Raw genomic sequence first — 19,731 nt, 5'->3', positions numbered from 1 at the left:
AGGGGAGGGAAAGGGGAGGGGTGGGGAGGGGAGGGAAAGGGGAGGGGTGGGGAGGGGAGGGAAAGGGGAGGGGTGGGGAGGGGAGGGAAAGGGGAGGGGTGGGGAGGGGAGGGAAAGGGGAGGGGTGGGGAGGGGAGGGAAAGGGGAGGGGTGGGGAGGGGAGGGAAAGGGGAGGGGTGGGGAGGGGAGGGAAAGGGGAGGGGTGGGGAGGGGAGGGAAAGGGGAGGAGAGGGGAGGGAAAGAGGAGGGGAGGGGAGGGAAAGGGGAGGGGTGGGGAGGGAAAGGGGAGGGGTGGGGAGGGGAGAAGGAAAGGGGAGGGGAGAAGGAAAAGGAAATGAAAAAGGAAAAGGAAAAGGAAAAGAGAGAAAATCACTGATACAAAATACAATCTCCACAAAAGGAAATCAAGCCAGTTGTTCAAAAGAATCACAGTAACTGGACAACTACATGTAAAAGAATGAGATTACAACATTTCCTCACACCATATGCAAAAATAAACTCAAAATGGATTAAACCTAAACATAAGACCTGAAAACCATGAAACACCTAGAAGAGAACATAGGCAGAACACTCTGACATAACTCGTAGCGATAGTTTTTTGGATATAGCTCCCAAGGCAAAAGAAATAAAAGCAAAACTGAACAAATGGGACCAAATGAAACTTAAAAGCTTTTGCACAGCAAAGGAAACCATAGACAAAACAAAAAGACCACCTACTGAATGGCAGAAAATATTTGCAAATGATATGACTTATAAGGAGATAATACCCAAAATATATAATCAGCTCATACAACTCAATATCAAAAAAACAAACCAATCAAAAAATGGGCAGAAGGTACTTCCCTGGTGGTCCAGTGGTAAAGAATCCGCCTTACAATGCAGGGGACGCAGGTTCGATCCCTGCTCAGGGAACTAAGATCCCACATGCCATGGGACAACTAAACCCACATGCCACAACTACTGAGCTCACGCGCCTCAACTAGAGAGACTGCATGCCACAAACTACACAGCCCACGTGCCCTGAAGCCTGCGTGCCACAACTAGAGAGAGAATACCCACACGCCACAGCTATAGAGAAGCCCACGCACTGCAACGAGGAGCCCTCGCGCCACAACTTAAGATCCCGCATGCCTCAACGAAGATCCTGCGTGCCGAAACTAAGACCCAATGCAACCAAAAATAAAAATAAATTTTAAAAATTAAAAAAAAAAATGGGCAGAAGACCTGAATAGACATTTTTCCAAAGAAGACACACAGATGGCTTACACATGAAAAGATGCTCAACATCTCTATTTATTAACATAATGTAAAACAAAAAAAAATGAGATATCACCTCACATCTGTCAGAATGGCAATCATCAAAAAGTCCACAAATAACAAATGTTAGCAATGATGTGGAGAAAAGGGAACCCTCCTACATTGTTGGTGGGAATGTAAATTGTGCAGCCACTATGGAAAACAGAAAACAGTATGGAGATTCCTCAAAAAACTAAAATAGACCTACCTTATGACACAGAAATTCCACTCCTGGACATATATCCAGAAAAAAACAAAAACACTAACCTGAAAAGATACATACATCCCAATGTTCATAGCAGCACTATTTACAATAGCCAAGATACGGAAGCAATCCAAGTATGCATCAACAGACAAAGGGATAAAGAAGATGTGCAATATATATATATACAATGGAACACTCCTCGGCCATAAAAATGAATGAAATTCTGCCATCTGCAGCAACATGGAAGGACATAGAGAATATTATGCTTAGTGAAATAAGTCAGAGAAAGACAAATAGTGTATGATATCACTTATTTGTGGAATCTAAAAAATAAAACAAATGAATGTAGATAGCAAAAAAGAAACAGACTCACAGATATAGGAAACAAACTAGTAGTTACCAGAGGGGAGGTGGAAGGGAGGAGGTGCAAGATAGGGGTATGGCATTAAGAGATACAAACTACTATGTTTAAAATAGATAAGCAACAAGGATATATTGTACAGCACGGGGAATTATAGCCATTATTTTGTAATAACTTTTAATGGAGTATAATGTATAAAAATACTGAAACACTATGCTGTATACTTGAAACTAATATAATATTGTAAATCAATTATACTTCAATTTAAAAAAATAAAGAATCACAGTTACTATTTTTAATAAATTTAAGGGAACTTTATCTCATTAGTCCTCACTTAAAGAGGGTATTTTCTGGTAATTCCCTGGCGGTCCAGTAGTTAGGACTAGGTGCTTTCAGTGCCAAGGGCACAGGTTCAATCCCTGGTCGGGGAACTAAGATCACCACAAGCCACGTGGTGTGACCAAAAAAAAAAAGGAGGATACTTTCTCATACAGGGAACTTCCCTCAATAATATAGCTGCAATAAATTCAATAATGAAGTCTCATAGGATTATTTAAAATAATGCCTTTCATGGTAGGCTAACAGCCAAAACTCAAAGCTCAGTGAAATAAAAATAGTTCCATAGGGAGCTATAACAATGTCCTAGTTATTCAGCTCTCTGACACTTTAGCTTAACCCAAAGATTAAAAATCAGAATATCGGGCTTCCCTGGTGGCGCAGTGGTTGAGAGTCCGCCTGCCGATGCAGGGAACACGGGTTCGTGCCCCGGTCCGGGAAGATCCCACATGCCGCGGAGCGGCTGGACCCGTGAGCCATGGCCACTGAGCCTGTGTGTCCAGAGACTGTGCTCCGCAATGGGAGAGGCCACAACAGTGAGAGTCCCGCGTACCACACACACACACACACACAAAAATCAGAATATCAAAAAAAATGTATAGGCCATATATGATTCAGGCAATCCTCCCTGGACATTATTTTCTGCACCTGACTTTAGGGTTATACTCTCCAAATACCCAGAGTATTAACTTCTAGGTTAGCACTACTTTTTCTGTTGCTGATTAAAGGCAGATCCAGACATTTGGTCCTCTACTGCCTATTCTTTCATCCCCATACCCTCCATAGTAATCTCATTCACTCCCATGGCCTCATGGGCTGACTCATTCACTCATCCATTTAACACATTTATTGAGAACCTGACATGTGCCAAGTACTATAATGGGCATTTGGGTTACATCAGTGAACAAAGATCTCTGGCCTGTTTACCCTCTAGTCAGGGAGGGAGGGTCAAGAAACACGCTAAGCAAATTAAATGGTTATGTTAGAAGGTGACATGTACCACACAAGAGAGAGGAGAGAGAGAACTAAGGGATAACATGAATGCCAGGTATGGGCCAGGAAGGGAGGACTGCAGCTTTAAGTAAGGTGGTCAAGGTAGGCTTCAGTAAGAGACATGTGAATAAGGATGTGAAAGAGGTCAGGGAGTTTGCCATGTGGACAAGTGGGAGGACAGCATAACAGGCAAAGGAAGAGTCAGCACAAAGGTCCTGAGGTGGGAGCATAGGTGCACGGTGTGTCCAAGAAATAGCAAGTATGGCTGGAGTGGGCCAGCCGAAGGGAAGCAGGGGACCAAGACAGAGAGGTAAAGGGGCCCACCTGTGAAGTTCTCCTCATTCAGAAGATGGAGGAGTTGCTGGAAGGGCATTAGCAGAAGAAGGACATGAACTGACTTTTATTTTAAAAGTCTCACTCTGGCTGCTGTGTTGAATATGGACTATTTAGGATACAATCAGGAAGGCTACTGCATAATGCCAGAGGGGAAAAATGGTGCCTAGACTAGGAATGGCAGTGACAATGATGAGAAGTAATCAAATTCTGGATATATTCTGAAATAGAGCGAACAGGACTCTTCAACTGACTAAATATGGAGTATGACACAGACAGAAGTCAAAGATGTATCAGAAGTGTTTTGTCTAAACCAATGAAAAGATGGAGTTGGCATCAACTGAGATGGAGAAGTTATAGATGGAACAGGTTTACGGGAGGGTAGACAGATCAGATCAGCTTAGGTCCTGTTAGCTTGGGGTGTCAGACAACCATGTGAAAATGGCAGTGAGGGAGAGAGATCTGTGAGTCCCACACTGAGGAGAGAGGTCTGGGGGTCACGGAATACGACATGTAAAGCCCTGAGGCTGGATGGAATCACTAAGGAAAAGGACCAGGGCTGGATCCTGGTGGTACACCAACACTGAGAGACCAGGAAGCAAAAGAGGACCCAGGCAAGAAGGCTGAAAGGAATGGCCAGTGAGGTAGGAGAAAACCAAGAGAGTGTCGTCCTGGAAGCCAAGTGAAGAATGTCTATCACACAGGAGGTCAAACGCCACTGATCGTTCAAAAGTAATTTAAGACTGAGAATTGACTAATGAATTTAGTAACAAGAACAGTCTCAGTGAAGTGCTAGGTGGCAAAAGCCTATTGGGATGGATTCATGAGAGATGGGAAGTGAGAAACTGAAGACAGATTATAGACAACTGTTTTGAGTTCTTCTACAAAGGAAAGGACAGAAATGGGACAGCAGCTGGTAGAGGTAAGAATGACAAATATCTTTCAAGGTAAAAGAAATAAAAATATATTTACAAATATATTAAAAAATATATGTACACAAGAATATATGATAAGAAGAAAAGGGGGGAGCACTGCTGGCAGTGATAGTAAAAATTCTCCTCATATTGCTTCAGTTTTCTCAGTGAACTTGGAAACAAGATCATCAGCTGACAGTGAGGATGAGAGAGGAGGTGTTGACAGTCTGAAGAGAGGGGTGACGGTATAAAGCAGTCACCTTATCTAGGACAGGAGGATGAATGGACCACAGTTATAGAGTGACTGCAGGCAGTATACAGAGCCCACTGAGTATAAAGGTCAGTGAGACCAGTCAGTCTGGTGAGTGTAGGTATACAGCAGGCGGGAAGCTGGAATGAACCTGGATTATAGTTTTGTCAAGTGAGTATATGATGAAGCAAGAGACGGACTGCAAGGACTGACCACGAGTTAAGCTGAGTAAGGAGGCGATGAGGACATGCAGGGTGAGAGATCAATTACTTGGAGGCCCAGTGGGGTGGAAGGACTGCTGAGTAGGAATTAGAAGGGATACGCTAGAGATGGAATGATTCCCAAACACACCTTCAATGTGCATCTGTCTCATGAGTTCCAAAACCACAGATACCCAGTAGCCTACTAGGTAAGAGGATAGCCCACAGGCACCTGAGGCCAAGCATTACTAAGCTCAGTACATCATGTCCCCGCAAACCTCCTGCCCCCATTCTCCTTCCCCACTCAATTCTGCATCAGCCAGGAACCAGGGAGACTCTTAATTCTTCCTTCCCATGACCCTCCACCAACTCCCACATTCCCATCTTCATACCCAACTGGTCACCAAAACCTATGGATTCAGCCACCTATTTTCTCTCTGCAACTTATCTCCTCATCTCATTCCCACTACAACTTCTTCACTTGGTTCAGGCTCTCACTGTTCACTCATACACAGTCTCCTAACATTCAGTCTTCTAATCCATTTTTCACCAAGCCACCAGGGTGGCTTTCAGATCTGACCACATCGTTCTTATTTAAATCCTTAAATGGCTTCTCACTGCCTTTAAGACAGAGGACAACCTCCTGGGTTGGCACAAATGTCCCTGTAAGACTTGTCCCTCCTCCTGCAATGTCCTCCATGCCCCCTTCAGGTTGAAGTGCTTTTTTGAAGTCCCAAATCACCTCATGCATATCTATGTATGATAGCATTTTTCATATTATATTTTAATTGTGTATTATTTGTCAGTCGCGGCCACCAGACTGTATGTTTTTTTGAAGGCTAGATCCACGTAATATTTGAATTTGAGACCCCAGTGCCAGGTAGGATTTGGTACCAAATAGGCAATAAATAAACAAACTAATGATGGGACAATGCTAAAAGATTTTAACCTAATAATAGGACTGTGCCTAAAGGGTGTTCATCCCTGCCTGTTTCCTGCTACTCAAACACATACACCTACCAGTGGAAATGCACGTGATACTATGGCCTGGTTCTTGTGGACACTATAAATGCTTAGACAAAAAAAACAAAAGATCACCTGCTTTTTGGAGTTACAAGAATGCAGAAAAGAGATTCTGTAGCATTTAAGAAACACCTCTGGTCTGAAGAAGAGGGAAAAGTTGGCCATCATCACATGTCATTCAAAAACTATTTACTGAGTAGCTACTGGAAGTGGCCCTATGCTAGGCACTAGGGGGAGAGTGGTTGGCAGAGCAGAGTCCCAAACCTAATGGTGTGTACAGTCTAATAACATCAATTGCTATTTCTTAAACACACATTGTGTAACAGGCACTGTGCTCAGCACTTTGCATACACTAGCTCATTTAATTTTAACGACACTAGGAAACAAGTACCATTATTATTTTTTTTACAAATAAGGAAAATGAGGCTTAGAAATTTTAAGTAACTTCCAAAGGGCATAGCCAAAAACTGGCCAATCCGATATATCTGATTCCAAAGCCTTTAACTACTAAACCATTCAGTCTTCTTTTGTTTTTTTTAAACAAATTTGGTCTATTCTTCAGTTCTCTTTTCTGTTTTTGTTTTTTTATTTATTTATTTATTTTTATTTTTGGCTGCGTTGGGTCTTCGTTGCTGCGCACAGGACTTCCTCTACTTGCGGCGAGCAGGGACCACTATTCGCCGCGGTGCACGGGCTTCTCACTGCGGTGGCTTCTCTTGCTGCAGAGCACGGGCTATAGGCGTGCAGGCTTCAGTAGTTGTGGTGCACGGGCTTAGTTGTTCTGCGGCATGTAGGATCCTCCCAGACCAGGGCTCAAACCCATGTCCCCTGCATTGGCAGGCGGATCCCCAACCACTGCACCACCAGGGAAGCCCCCATTCAGTCTTCTTACTGTCAATGAGTAAAATACTACAAAGTGACCTGGTATCACTTCATTATCAGGACATCATCCTCTCTCATCCCTCAATGTTAGGTATCTTAAAAGACACTCTATCCTAAGAGGACAACACGATCTGATCTTCTTTCAAGGTATGTATGTCACTGTGAGACAAGTATGAGGAATCCACTGTATGATTTTATTTTAAAACTGGCCTGTTCTCCCTTGCATGGCTGTATTTTTTTTTAACATCTTTATTGGAGTATAATTGCTTTACAATGGTGTGTTAGTTTCTGCTTTATAACAAAGTGAATCAGTTATTACGTATGTTCCCGTATCTCTACCCTCTTGCATCTCCCTCCCTCCCACCCTCCCTATCCCACCCCTCTAGGTGGTCACAAATCACCGAGCTGATCTCCCTGTGAGCTGATCTCCCTGTGCTATGCGGCTGCTTCCCACTAGCTAGCTATTTTACGTTTGGTAGTGTGTATATGTCAATACTACTCTCTCACTTCGTCCCAGATTCCCCCTCCCCCTCCCCGTGTCCTCAAGTCCATTCTCTATGTCTGCATCTTTATTCCTGTCCTGCCCCTAGGTTCATCAGAACCATTATTTTTCCCCTTAGATTCCATATATATGTGCTAGCATACGGTATTTGTTTTTCTCTTTCTGACTTACTTCACTCTGTATGACAGACTCTAGGTCCATCCACCTCACTACAAATAATTCAATTTCATTTCTTTTTATGGCTGAGTAATATTCCATTGCATATATGTACCACAGCATGGCTGTATTTTTTTCAATGTTCAGGAAAAGGGGTGGAGTGGGGGGGAGGCTGGTGCTAGCTCCTTCAAAGACAAGAAAACCTTTCAATCAGGAAGAAGCAGAAAGCTTAACAAAGAATTCTTAGTAACCATTAAAACAGTTTATAGTGTTTTGTTTTATTTTTTAAGTAGGAGGAGAGTGGGGCAGGGGGGTAAAGAGTCAGGAGAATGGAGCTAAAGGAATAGAGGAACCAGGAGACCTGGTTTCACACAGCTTTCTTTTACTTCTTGAGAGAAAGATTCACTGGCCAAACTGCAGGGGGGCAGGAGTGAGCAGAATGAGAGCAATCTCCCCCAGTCTGGAAACATTGCCTGGCCCACTAGACCATCCTGAGGTGGAAGACAAGCTCCCAGAAGCAGCGGCAAGAAGTGTTATCAGTACAGACACAGAAGAGCAAAAAGCACAAAGATCAACAGGTTGAGTATCAGGAAATTTGAGACCTAGTTTTGTCTCAGCTCTATTTCTAACTTGCTGCTGAGTTTCAACAAGTTGCATAACCTCTCTGGAATCACACAGTTAAAGATTCACACCCTTTCTGTTTCCATCTCTCATATCACACCTGATTCTACATCCACATTCCCTTATTTTTAGAAATCTATTTTACTATAAATTTTATTTGAGTTTCATGTCCTCGGTTCTTAACACATTCTCTAGTCCCTCAAACCACTCTGTGATAGACTGCTTAAAAACCAGAATAATGTTGGTTTATGGCATATTTTTATATTAAAAAATACATAGCATAATATTAAAAATGTTAAGTCCATCTCAAAACCCTAAGAGAACATCTGTTTTTGTTTTTGCATATTACTTGTCAGTTTTTTCCAAATGATGCTGCTAATTTATTTTTTAACTCAATTGCAAATAAATACTACCTTTTAGTAATATTTTTAATCCACATTTCATTGCCTTCTATAGAGCAGTGACCAATGATGGAAAAAATGTCTCACCTCTGATCTGGAGGTACTCTGACTTACCTACAAGAAGCCTTCTGAGTAGAATAAATGAATTCACATTTTCCATGGATGCAGTAACCATTGAGGTTTTCAGGGCAAGGCATGTGGTTTCCAATATAAACATCTTCCCTTTGATCACTAGCATCTTACAAGAACATAAAACAGGTCAATAAACAGTGAAAAGCAAACTGAAAAATATGGACTTTTCAAAGGTTCTAAGGCAACAAATAAATTCACCCCTTGCTGGGTAATTTGGAAAGGAAATGTATCAGATAGGAGGCTGGACAAGAACCAAGGTCTCATTATGCCACAAACACAGCAGGTAGGCTCTTTAGACTCAAAGCATTTAAAAATATTTGCAGGATGTGACCACTGTGAGCTACTGCTGTTTAAAAACAATCTGCCAAAACACAAAAAAAACCAACAAACCTTCAACATCTTTGCTATAAAAATAAATGTTACTTCTAAAAGAAATCTCACTTCTGTGACAGAGAGATGGTGTATACAGCATTGGCTTTTGGAAAGCTGACTTACTGTAACCATTCACCTTGAGGCTATGAAACTGAGGCCAAAGAACACTGGTATGGCAGAGAACAAGTAGGAGATTCTGAAATTTTAGGATAAAAGGTTTATTTTGGTATGAAAACTATCCAGCATACTGATTTTTTCCCAAATGAAAATAGTTTTGTTGTTCTTTTTATATAGTTTTTCTTTGTATACGTTACTATAAAAAAATTCAAATAATACAGAGAACAAATAAAAAAGAAATTTAAAATCAACTGAAATCCCTCTAACCAAAGAGAACCATTGTAAACATGTTAATGAACATCTGTTTGGACTTAGGCATACTGATTTGAACTGAACTGTGTTGAACTGAAGAAAATAAGAAGGGTGGTGAGTAATACCACTATCAGAAATGGGAAGAGAGTCAGGAAGGAAAGATAGAAAAGGGCAGGAAAGATGAAAGCATGGAGACCCAGTCTTCTAAATCAATGATATTCATTCATTCATTCATTTCTCTCTCTATCCTTATTTGTCTCTTTCTCTCATATAGTTACATACGCACCTACTCATTCACATACACAATCTGGAATCGATTTTTTTTTTACTTTTTTTTCTGGCATATACTTAATACTTTAGTCCTCAGCTCTATGGACCCAGAGTTCCCCAATGTTTACAGGCCTGTCCGTGTGTAGCAAAAATTCCCAGGCTTCCTGCCATTTCGTACAGTTCCAGCTTACAGATTCTGTGCATAATTAGCTGTGTGACGTTGAACATACCACCCTCTCTAAGCCTGAGATTTCACAACTGTAAAGTCAGGACCACAACAGGACTATACTTAATGCAGTTTTGAGAGGATTATGTGAGATAAATAATGTACGTACAAGACCACTAAACCAACCAGCTCTCCATGTACCAGATCATGCAACAGCAAAGGCTTATCTCCCCAAAATACAAATAAAGTGTTAATATAATCTGAAGAAAGTTAATGGAGACAAATTAAGAAGGAATAAATAGGAGGCTATGTGTATATCTGTTTATACAAGCGTGGGGAGAGGAAAAGCAAGGGAGAAATGGGAATAGAAGTACCAAGTGTGAAAAAACTGAGAACTGAACATGCAGAGTTTTCTGGAGATCAAGGTTTACATACAAAAGGAAAAACAATTTAATGACTATTAAGCTCAAAGATATGATAACTACAGCAGAGAGTATCACGTCATCCTTAACAAGACCAAACTTACGTCACTTTACCTCAAATTTTATATATTTACATTATACTAATTTATGCCTAGGAAGAGCACTAAACTAGGAGAAATCCAACATGTAAAGTCTCAATTTTAAGGGTATCTCTGCTATTTTGTAACCTTAGTCAAATCATTTCTAAGAGAGTTGAATGAGATCAGCAAAGTCTATCAGAAGTATAATACAAAACATGTACATAATTTTTTATTTTCTAGTAGTCATATTTTTAAAAAGTAAAAAGAAATAGATAAATTAATTTGAATCATATATTTTATTTAACCTAATATATCAAATAAATAGCATTTCAACATATATAATCAACACATAAAATTTTGATAGTTTACATTCTTTTTTCTCAAATAGGTCTTCAAAATCTGATGAGCACTCCACACTCACAGCACATCTCAATTCCGACTAGCCACATTTCAAATACTCAGTAGTGTCACATGTGGCTAGTAGCTACCGTATTGGACAGCACAGAATAGATGACTTACTCATTTATTGTCATTCATCACCTTCCATATGTCAGGGACTCTGCCAGGTGCCAGGGATAGAAAAACGGTTAAGATATATCCTGTCCGCAAAGGGCGTATAGGGTCTCCTCCAGCTCCCAAACTGTAATTCTGCTGTGGCAAAAGAAATCAATCCCTCCTTTGGGCTGCTATAACTCTAGCACCCACTTCTGTACGACAATACTCACGATATTGTCTTATAACTATTTAGGTTTTTTAAATCAGTCTCTACCATAAGACTGTGAGCTCCTTGAGAATCTAGATGCTTGTATTACTCATTTCTGTATAACTCCTGACACCTAGCATGTAGTACTTTCCCGCTATGGTATCAAGCGAAAAGTACTATTCTACCTTCGCAATCAAGCCATTAAGTGACTCGAGAAATGCAACTGTCTCCCATAGTGCTTATCACCACCCTGCAACTTCTCAGAACATGATATTTTCATGGTATGATACACCAGGAAGTATATAATAATGGGATTATAGAGACTGAGGTTATGTACTAACCTATAATAACAAAGTCCTATAAAGTGTATAACAAAAAGACCATATTGGTCTATAGAGGCTGTGGTAATGTACTAATCTACCATAAGAGAGTCCTAGAAACAGCAGGAAATTTCAAGAATAATGCTGAGCTGAAAGCGATCAGAGAATTCATAAGCACGATAGCAATAAGAAAAAGTTAACTAAATTAATAATGGGTTTTGAGAAATTAATAGACAAAGTATGACACCAATAGCATTTATTGAATGAATTAATAAAGAATGTGGTATCAAGCTCTAGACAAAGCAAAGCCATATAAAACATGGACACATCTATTAAGACTTTGAAATCTGTGTCTATTCCAGAGTCCAAATTCAGCATTCTGCTCAGAGCCGGCACTATTCATTCCTTTACACTTACATACTATTTCTGTGCACATCCATATGCTCAGCTAAGCTACAGAAGGTATAAAGAAAAAGTGGTCACAGTCCCTACCCTTATGAAGCTTATAATCAATTTAGGGAATCACACAAAAAGCTGAACAACAAAAGGAAAGGGGTCCCACATGAGAGTGTACAACAAACTACCAAAAGAAGGTTTTATAGTACTAGGTGCTATGGAAGTTCATATGCAAAGGAGAACTCATTTTAGGCAAGATAACCCAGGGAAGGATTCATAGAAAAGGCAGGACTCAAGTTAGGTCTCAAAGCATAGACAGACTTAGATAGAGGAATGGTGGAAACCGAAAGACAGGTATAACGCACCTGTTCTCACTCTCAAGAACGAGAGTTAAATGGACCTAGCAAGAGCTGTACATTCAGACTGGAGAAAGGTGTAAGTCAAAGTTGGAAAAATAAGCTGAAATCAGAGTACGGAAAAATCTGAACCTCAGAAGAGAAATATTTTCTTAATCATATGGACAGGGAGGACCCTGAACTCCTCCTAGCTGGAAAGCAACACAATGAAAGCCACGTTTTACAAAAGAAGTTAACTGAGAGTGGTTACCCAGGGCTGGTGGTTCGGAGGCAATGAGGAGTGACTAATGGGTATGAGGTTTCTTTTGAGGGTGATGAGAAATGATCTAAAATTAGATTATGATGTGATGCTAGTACAACTCTGCAAATATACTGAAAAAAACCCACTGCATTGCACTCTCTAAACAGGTGAACTTAATAGTATGTAAATTATATCTCAAAAAGCTGTTAAGAATTGGAAGATAAAGGTAAAGCCAGGTGACCAATTAGGAGGTTACTACATAATCCAAACTGTGGCACTGAAAAGCTTGAGCTCAGAAGTTGGAATAGATATTAGAAACACAGAAAAAAATAAATATGGCTGGAAGATGCTTTGGAAAGTAAATGAGCTCAGAAACTCAGATCTGAAAGGGTCCTTGGAGGCCATTTGGTCTGATGAAGGAATTTCTTTAGTTATAGCCTCGAGATCCCATTTCTACTTAAACACTTCCAGAGATAAGGAACTCAACATAATACAGTTAATTCCAATACTATCAAATTCTCCTCATGTTAAGTGAAATCTCTCTCTCATTAACTTTGTGTGGATTTCCCCATGTCTGCTCACCACCTAACCCACTGCCTACCAATTTTTTTTCTTAAGGTCAAACTTCCCCAGTTCCACCCTTTATATAGTCTGCAACAACAAACTCACTAACATTTAAGTGCTTACTAAAACAGAACTGTCCTCCTTATTGAAGATGCTCCTAATATAGAGTTGTGTAAGACAACTTTGCTTCAGAGAGGATAAACAATTGGTCAATAAACATACAAAAAGATGCTCAACATCACTAATCATTAGGCAAATGGAAGTCAAAACTACAAGATAGCACCTTAACACCCATTAGGATGACTACTACCCCAAAACCAGAAAATAACAAGTATTGGCAAGGATGTAGAGAAATCGTAACCCTTGAGCACTGCTGGTGAAAATATGTAGCAGTACAGCCACCAGGGAAAGCAGTATGGTGCTTCCCCGAAAAATTGAAAGTAGAAGTACCTTATGATCCAACAATTCCACTTCTGGATATATACCGAAAAGAACTGAATGCACGGTCTGAAAGAGATAGCTATATACCCATATTCATGGTAGCATTATTCACAATAGCTAAAACAGGAAGCAATGCAAGTGTCCATCAATGGATGAGTGGATAAACAAAATGTGGTATATTCATACAACGGAACATTATTCCGGCCTTAAAAAGGAAGGGGATTCTGACATGTCATAACATGGATGAACCCTGAGGACATTATGTTAATTGAAACAAGCCAGTGACAAAAAGACAAACACTGTATGATTTCTACTTATGTGAGGTATACAGAGTAGTCAAAATCATAGAAACAAAAAGCAGAATGGTGGTTACAAGGGCTGAGGGGAGGGAAAAATGAAGAGTTGTTGTTTAATGGATATAGTTCCAGTTTCACAAGATGAAAAGACTTCTAGAGATGGATGGTGGTGATGGTGGCACCACACCATAAATTTATTTAGTACAACTGAACTAAACACTTAAAAGTGGTTAAGATGGTACGAGTTGTTATATATATTTCACCACAATAAAAAAATTGCAAAAATGACTCTAATGTGAGCCTAACGACAGGAGAGAGAATGTAGTAAACTGAGTTCAAATTTAAACCTCCAGTCCTCTGAAAGGTATTTATTAAGCACCTATCATGTTCCAGGCAAGACGGTAGTTCCTGGAGGTTCAGGCAATGGCAGTTCAAACAAAACGTAAGTGCAAAGACCCACTAGGCAGCTGAACGTATGAAACTAGTTCTTAGAGAAAGATTAAAGCTAGAGAACAAGTGTTCGCCAAGGTGATAGCTGAGGGCAGATTAAATATTCTGAAGAAAATTAGGCAAGAGAAAGCAGGCATTATTTCCACAAATCCCTACAGTTAAGAAATTCAATATACTCTTTCTTGCTTCCCCTATACCACCCTGCACCCCAAGCTTCATCACTAACACATCCTTCCCTAATCCGAGTCTCCTTGGACCCCAAAAGAGAATTATTTACCTAGGTAGAAACTCTTACCTACCCTCCAACACCCCCTATGCTCTTGTGTCTAAATCCCACTCTTTTCTTTATCAACCCTAACTCTTTCTTTCCTGGTCTTTCTACTCTGCCCAGTGAAACACCTTTTCTAATATGCAGAATTCTGGAACAGTTGTGATACAAGAGAAAGAGCACCAGGGCTTAGGGTCAGAAAGTCTGAATTCTGATCTTTGCTCTGCCATTCTACATGAGCCACAAACTCTCACAGTTTCAGCTTCTTCATCTGCAAAATGACAATAATATGGCTGTGATGAGGATTAAATATGCGTAAGCACCTGGCACACAGTAGGGCGGTGCTGATTAAGAATTGTTGAGTGGATGAACACCCTACTGTCACTCATGAACCACATGAAACATGCTATAGACAGGTAGACTCACCAATGGCAAGAACTTTTAACACAGCCAGGCTTCTAACAATGAAATTAGAAAACAAAAATATTTACAATCACCATAATAACATTGATAAGGAATTCAGTGACACAGCATTTAATACTGAAAGTAATCCTAGGTAGTAGATATCACTGCCCCCATTTTATAGAAGTGATCACTGAGGCTCAGAGAAATCAGGCCACACAGCCTTTAAAGTGTAGACCAAGTCTGACTTCAGAGCACAAGCTCTTAACCATCACACTATTACTTCACCAAGCTACGCTGGGAGATGGGTAAGGAATGGACATAAGTGGAATGTCCAAGCACCTGTTCTCTAGGCCAAGTAAATTAGATAACTTCAAAAAGGAAAGATTAAAAGGCATTAAAGATGTAATAAAGCACAGTTTCAGAAACCACAGCAGAGATGTAGCCTCACACAGCAAGAACTGGGCACAGTCCTGAACAAACAATGCCCTCGGGCAAGTGGTGACAGGCTCCATGAACAACAGCTGCAACTGTTAGTCTCTGAACAATTATAAAAAGTGTGCTTGGTCACCCATCGGCTCCTTCCACCCACAGAGGCATGCAGAAACAAATCTGCCACCAGCAGCAATGTTTTCAAATACAAAGGGGAGTATGGTTCTAAGTGATGATATTGTAAGAAAGCCCAGCTCCAGATGGCTTATCTGCAAAGCCATGTTTCACGGCAACCTGTCCTGGTCCATCCATGCCGCACTCAAATAAAGCATCAGGAGTTGCTATTAACAACCAAGACATGCACCTAGAAGGTGCTGCTGAGGCAGAAACAACATCAATGCTGCATAGGTAACTCTAGGGCTCATTATTTCCACAAATCCCTACAGTTAAGAAATTCAGTATACTCTTTCTTGCTTCCCCTATTCCACCCTGCACCCCAAGCTTCATCACTAACACATCCTTCCCTAACCCGAGTCTCCTTGGACCCCAACAGAGAATTATTTACCTAGGTAGAAACTCTTACCTACCCTCCAACACCCCCTATTCTCTCATGTCTAAATCCCACTCTTTTCCTTATCAACCCTAACTCTTTCTTTCCTAGTCTTTCTACTCTGCCCAGTGAAACACGTTTTCTAATGCACATAAACTCATCCATCTCCACAGCTGTTTGCTTAGGAAGTACTCCTTTCATCTCCCTGATATACCAAAATCACATTACTCCTCCATCCCCCTTCCTTTCATCTCTCCCTGCTGTGCTCACCACCTGTCACCTCCAGATCAGCATCCCACTCTCATCTCCCAACGACCACCTTCCCGTGGGGGTCTGTACCATCCACCTACGCAGCCTTCTAACCATCCTCATCATGACTCTCCACCATGCTCCACAACACACACTCTCACCTTCCTTCAATGATTTTAGCAACTGGCTCAGGCTTACCGTTTGATGAGGCAAATTTATCAAGACCATTTTTAAAAGGGCATATCAAACAAGCTGTATTAATATGGTTAGATTTTAGGCTGTATGAAAATATCTTTGGATAAAAATGGCCACATTAAAATGTCATTTGCCACAAAGGAACTTTCTGGGTAGATGGAAACGTTATAGACTATGATAAGGTATAATGCAGATGGGGTATATCCATTTGTCAAAACTGATAGCTAACATTTGTGCATTTCAGTGTATGTACATTACACCTAAAAAAAAAACAGCTGTAAAATAAGAATAATGATAATCCACTGGGTAGAGATATATAGGCAAAACAAGAAAGACAGAATGCTCTTAACTGTTGATGGTGGTTGGGTACATGAGGTTTCATCATACTATCCTGTTCGTTCATGTTTGAAATTTTCTACAATCAAGTTTTTAAAATGTCACATACCCAGCTCCCACACACCTCATGCTCTGCCGTCATATCCCTTTATGACTTCAACATCTGCAACCAAGCTTCTAACACTGCAATTTCAATATTTACCACAGGTTTTCCAACAGCCCAAGAAAAGCACTAATTCAGCCACCATGCTGGACATTCAAATACTCCATTCTGGGAGCACCCTTCTCCAAGAGCTCAGCTTTACAACATTCTTACTGAGCACTAGCTTCCAATTTTTCTTGCTGATGCTGTGTCCCTGCTTTTCACTTTGTAGCCTCCATTCCTAGATCCTGCTTACCTAGTCTTGGTTGTGTACTGGGGACACGAATATTTACTAAGGGGCTCCTATAAATGCTTGTGAGAACAACAACAAAAAAAACAAAAGCAAATGGGGTAAACATACAAAATAGAGTTACCTCTGACCTTTATTCCTTACTACTAGCACATGTGTTAACTCTTACAATCTGGATTTCATCTTCACAACTCTTTAGAAACTCCTTGGTCCAAGATTATCAATGATCCCCTTGTCTTCAAATTCGATGCTTGTCATCTAAGTCCTTTACGCAGCGTTTTAAACTACTAGCCGACCTTTCTGTTTGACTTCTGTGCCACTGCACTCTTGATTTTTTTCCTCTGGATCCTCTTTCTGCTTCATCCTGGCCTCCTCTCCTTTCTTTTTTCTTTCCTTCTTTTTTTTAAAAAAATATTTATTTATTTATTTATTTATTTTTATTTTTGGCTGCTCTGGGTCTTAGTTGTGGCATGCGGGATCTTCGTTGTGGCATGCGGATTTCTCAGTTGCTGCATGCAAACTCTTAGTTGCAGCATGCATGCAGGATCTAGTTCCCTAACCAGGGATCACACCCAGGCTCCCTGCATTGGAAGCGTGGAGTCTTACCCACTGGACCATCAGGGAAGTCCCTAGCCTCCTCTCCTTTCCAAATAACAATGCTGTCCAACAGAACTTTCTGCAACTCTTGATATCTTCTATTTCTATGCTGTCCAATATGGTAGCCACGGGTACATGGAGCTACTGAACGTTTGAAATATGGCTAGTATAAATGAGAAACAAAACCTTTAATTTTATTTTATTTTAATAAATTTAAATTTAAATAGCCATGTGTCCAGTGGCTACCCCACTAGACAATACAGCTCTATAATCTCTCTCACTTGTTCTCATGACTTCGGTTATCACCTCGACTGGCTCACAAATTTATGCTAATAAGCAAAGTCACCTGGGTGAGTTCCACAAGCAACTCAAACTACAAAATAAATCACCTCCACCGTCAACTCCTCCCTTACCTTACCCCAAACACCTTTCCTCTCCCAACATTCTTAGTTCTATAAACAGAATCTATCAACTAAGTCATCTGAGCTTGAACTCTTTATCCCCCATATCTAAGCAGGAATCTATTCCTTCTGAGTTTACTTAACTGATCTCCCTGCCTCTAGTCCAAAGTACATAATAAGCACAATTCCTGCCAGATATAATGCATTCAACTGGTTAACTTTGTTGTCTTGCCTTTTTCAAATATATAATGATTCTGCCACTGCCCACAAATGAAGTTTAAACGCCCTAGGATAACACAGCATTCAAGACTTTACACATGGGAATTCCCTGGCAGTCCAGGGGTTAGGACTCAGCCAAAAAAAAAAAAAAGGCTGTACACAATCTGGCCCCAAGCTACTTTTCCAGTCTTGCCTTCCACTTCTGCCTCTTAAGCCCCCTACTCTCCAGCCAAAAACGGATTCCTTATCATTCTCCAATACATTCTCTATCACAATGTTTGTCTGCATCCATACCTCTACTCATGCTCTTCCATCCTCCTTAAATACCCTTTTGACCTCTGTTCAAATCCTAACCATCCTTCAAGGTTCAGCTCAAATTCAGCCTCTTTCATGAGTTTCTCAGATCTTCACCATCCCCCACCAAATAGTAATCTCTTCTTTTCTGAGTTCTCACTGCACTTTTCAACAGCACAACATCTATGACAATAACCCATTTCTACTTTGTTAGAATTAGGTTATATTCATTTCTTATTGTATCACAAGCTCTTTAAAGATGGATGTCACGTATTAGATATCTTTCTATCCACCAATAATTCCTAGTAAAATAACCAGTATAAAGTAGGCACTTAGTAAATCATATCTGCTGATTATGATCATTTCATTTGCATTATAGACAAATTCTTATGTGCAAAGAATGTTCAGTATCTCAAAAATGGCTTAGGCACTAAATTATCCCTGTAATTTTATCAAAGGCAGACAAGTATTTTGGGTATACACAATTCCCCAAATTGCCTTAAGTAGGAGCTTCTACCTACTGAAAAAGAGCCTTCCTATTCTGGTCATGTACTATCAGTATAAAGAATAAAACTAGCACCGGTCTATTATGTCTCCTATGAGAATACAGAGACTTCTTATTTTAAATATAGCACTTTGTATCAACAGAGGAAACTGATATGTCAGGGGCTCATGGGATATAACTGATTCAAGTGACAGAAATAACAAATTATTCAAAGATAATAACAGCTACCATTTCTTGCACACTTATGAGTATGTCAGATACTATTCAAAGCACTTGACACGCATTATCTCATTTAACTTTTATGACACTCCATGAAATAGGGCCTGTTATTCTCATTTTATATATTTTTTAGAAATTAGGCATAAAAGGTAGATCACATATCTTTAAAAAATTGTCCATTAGTGTAACCAAATGTGTAGAAGATGCACACGTGGAAAAGCAATTATACAGAAGCCTTGGTCTAGGATCCCAAGATGGAGACCTGCTTTGGTTCACTAGATATAACCTCACTGAGCCTCAATGTTCCCACTGGTCCTTACCCCTCAGAGTAGTTGTAAGAATCAAATGAAATAATGAATATGAAAATGAGGAGTGAAAGAGCACTGGACCTGCAGTCAAAGGACCTAAGAATCTGACCTTTACTATATGTAAGACTTTGTACAAATAAATCCTACAGCTTCTTTGAGCTGCATCCATTCTTTTGACAAGTGTGGAGCAGCCATGTAAGTACCAGACATTCTGCTAAGTGTTAGGAATCCCAAAGTGAACATGATAGATACAGTCTCCTGTCCTCACAGAACTCATAGCCTAGAGGGGGACACAGATGAGTAGAACAGACAG

At 40.3% G+C, this 19,731-nt stretch overlaps 1 protein-coding gene across 2 annotated transcripts in view; it reads right to left on the bottom strand.

Annotated features, from left to right (window-relative positions):
- Positions 1-19,731, bottom strand: part of TMEFF1 (transmembrane protein with EGF like and two follistatin like domains 1) — a 148,159-nt gene that overhangs the window by 7,478 nt on the left and 120,950 nt on the right. For both annotated transcript variants that reach the window (XM_029203775.1, XM_029203768.1), the window contains one exon: positions 8,588-8,711. In XM_029203775.1, the coding sequence (XP_029059608.1) occupies positions 8,588-8,711 (124 nt within the window). The remainder of the gene's footprint in view (positions 1-8,587; positions 8,712-19,731) is intronic.

This window comes from Monodon monoceros, unplaced genomic scaffold, assembly GCF_005190385.1.
Source record: "Monodon monoceros isolate NGI ecotype Baffin Bay Population unplaced genomic scaffold, NGI_Narwhal_1 Super_Scaffold_5, whole genome shotgun sequence".
Classification (NCBI taxonomy): Eukaryota; Metazoa; Chordata; class Mammalia; order Artiodactyla; family Monodontidae; genus Monodon; species Monodon monoceros.
This window is presented reverse-complemented; position numbering and strand designations above follow the sequence as displayed.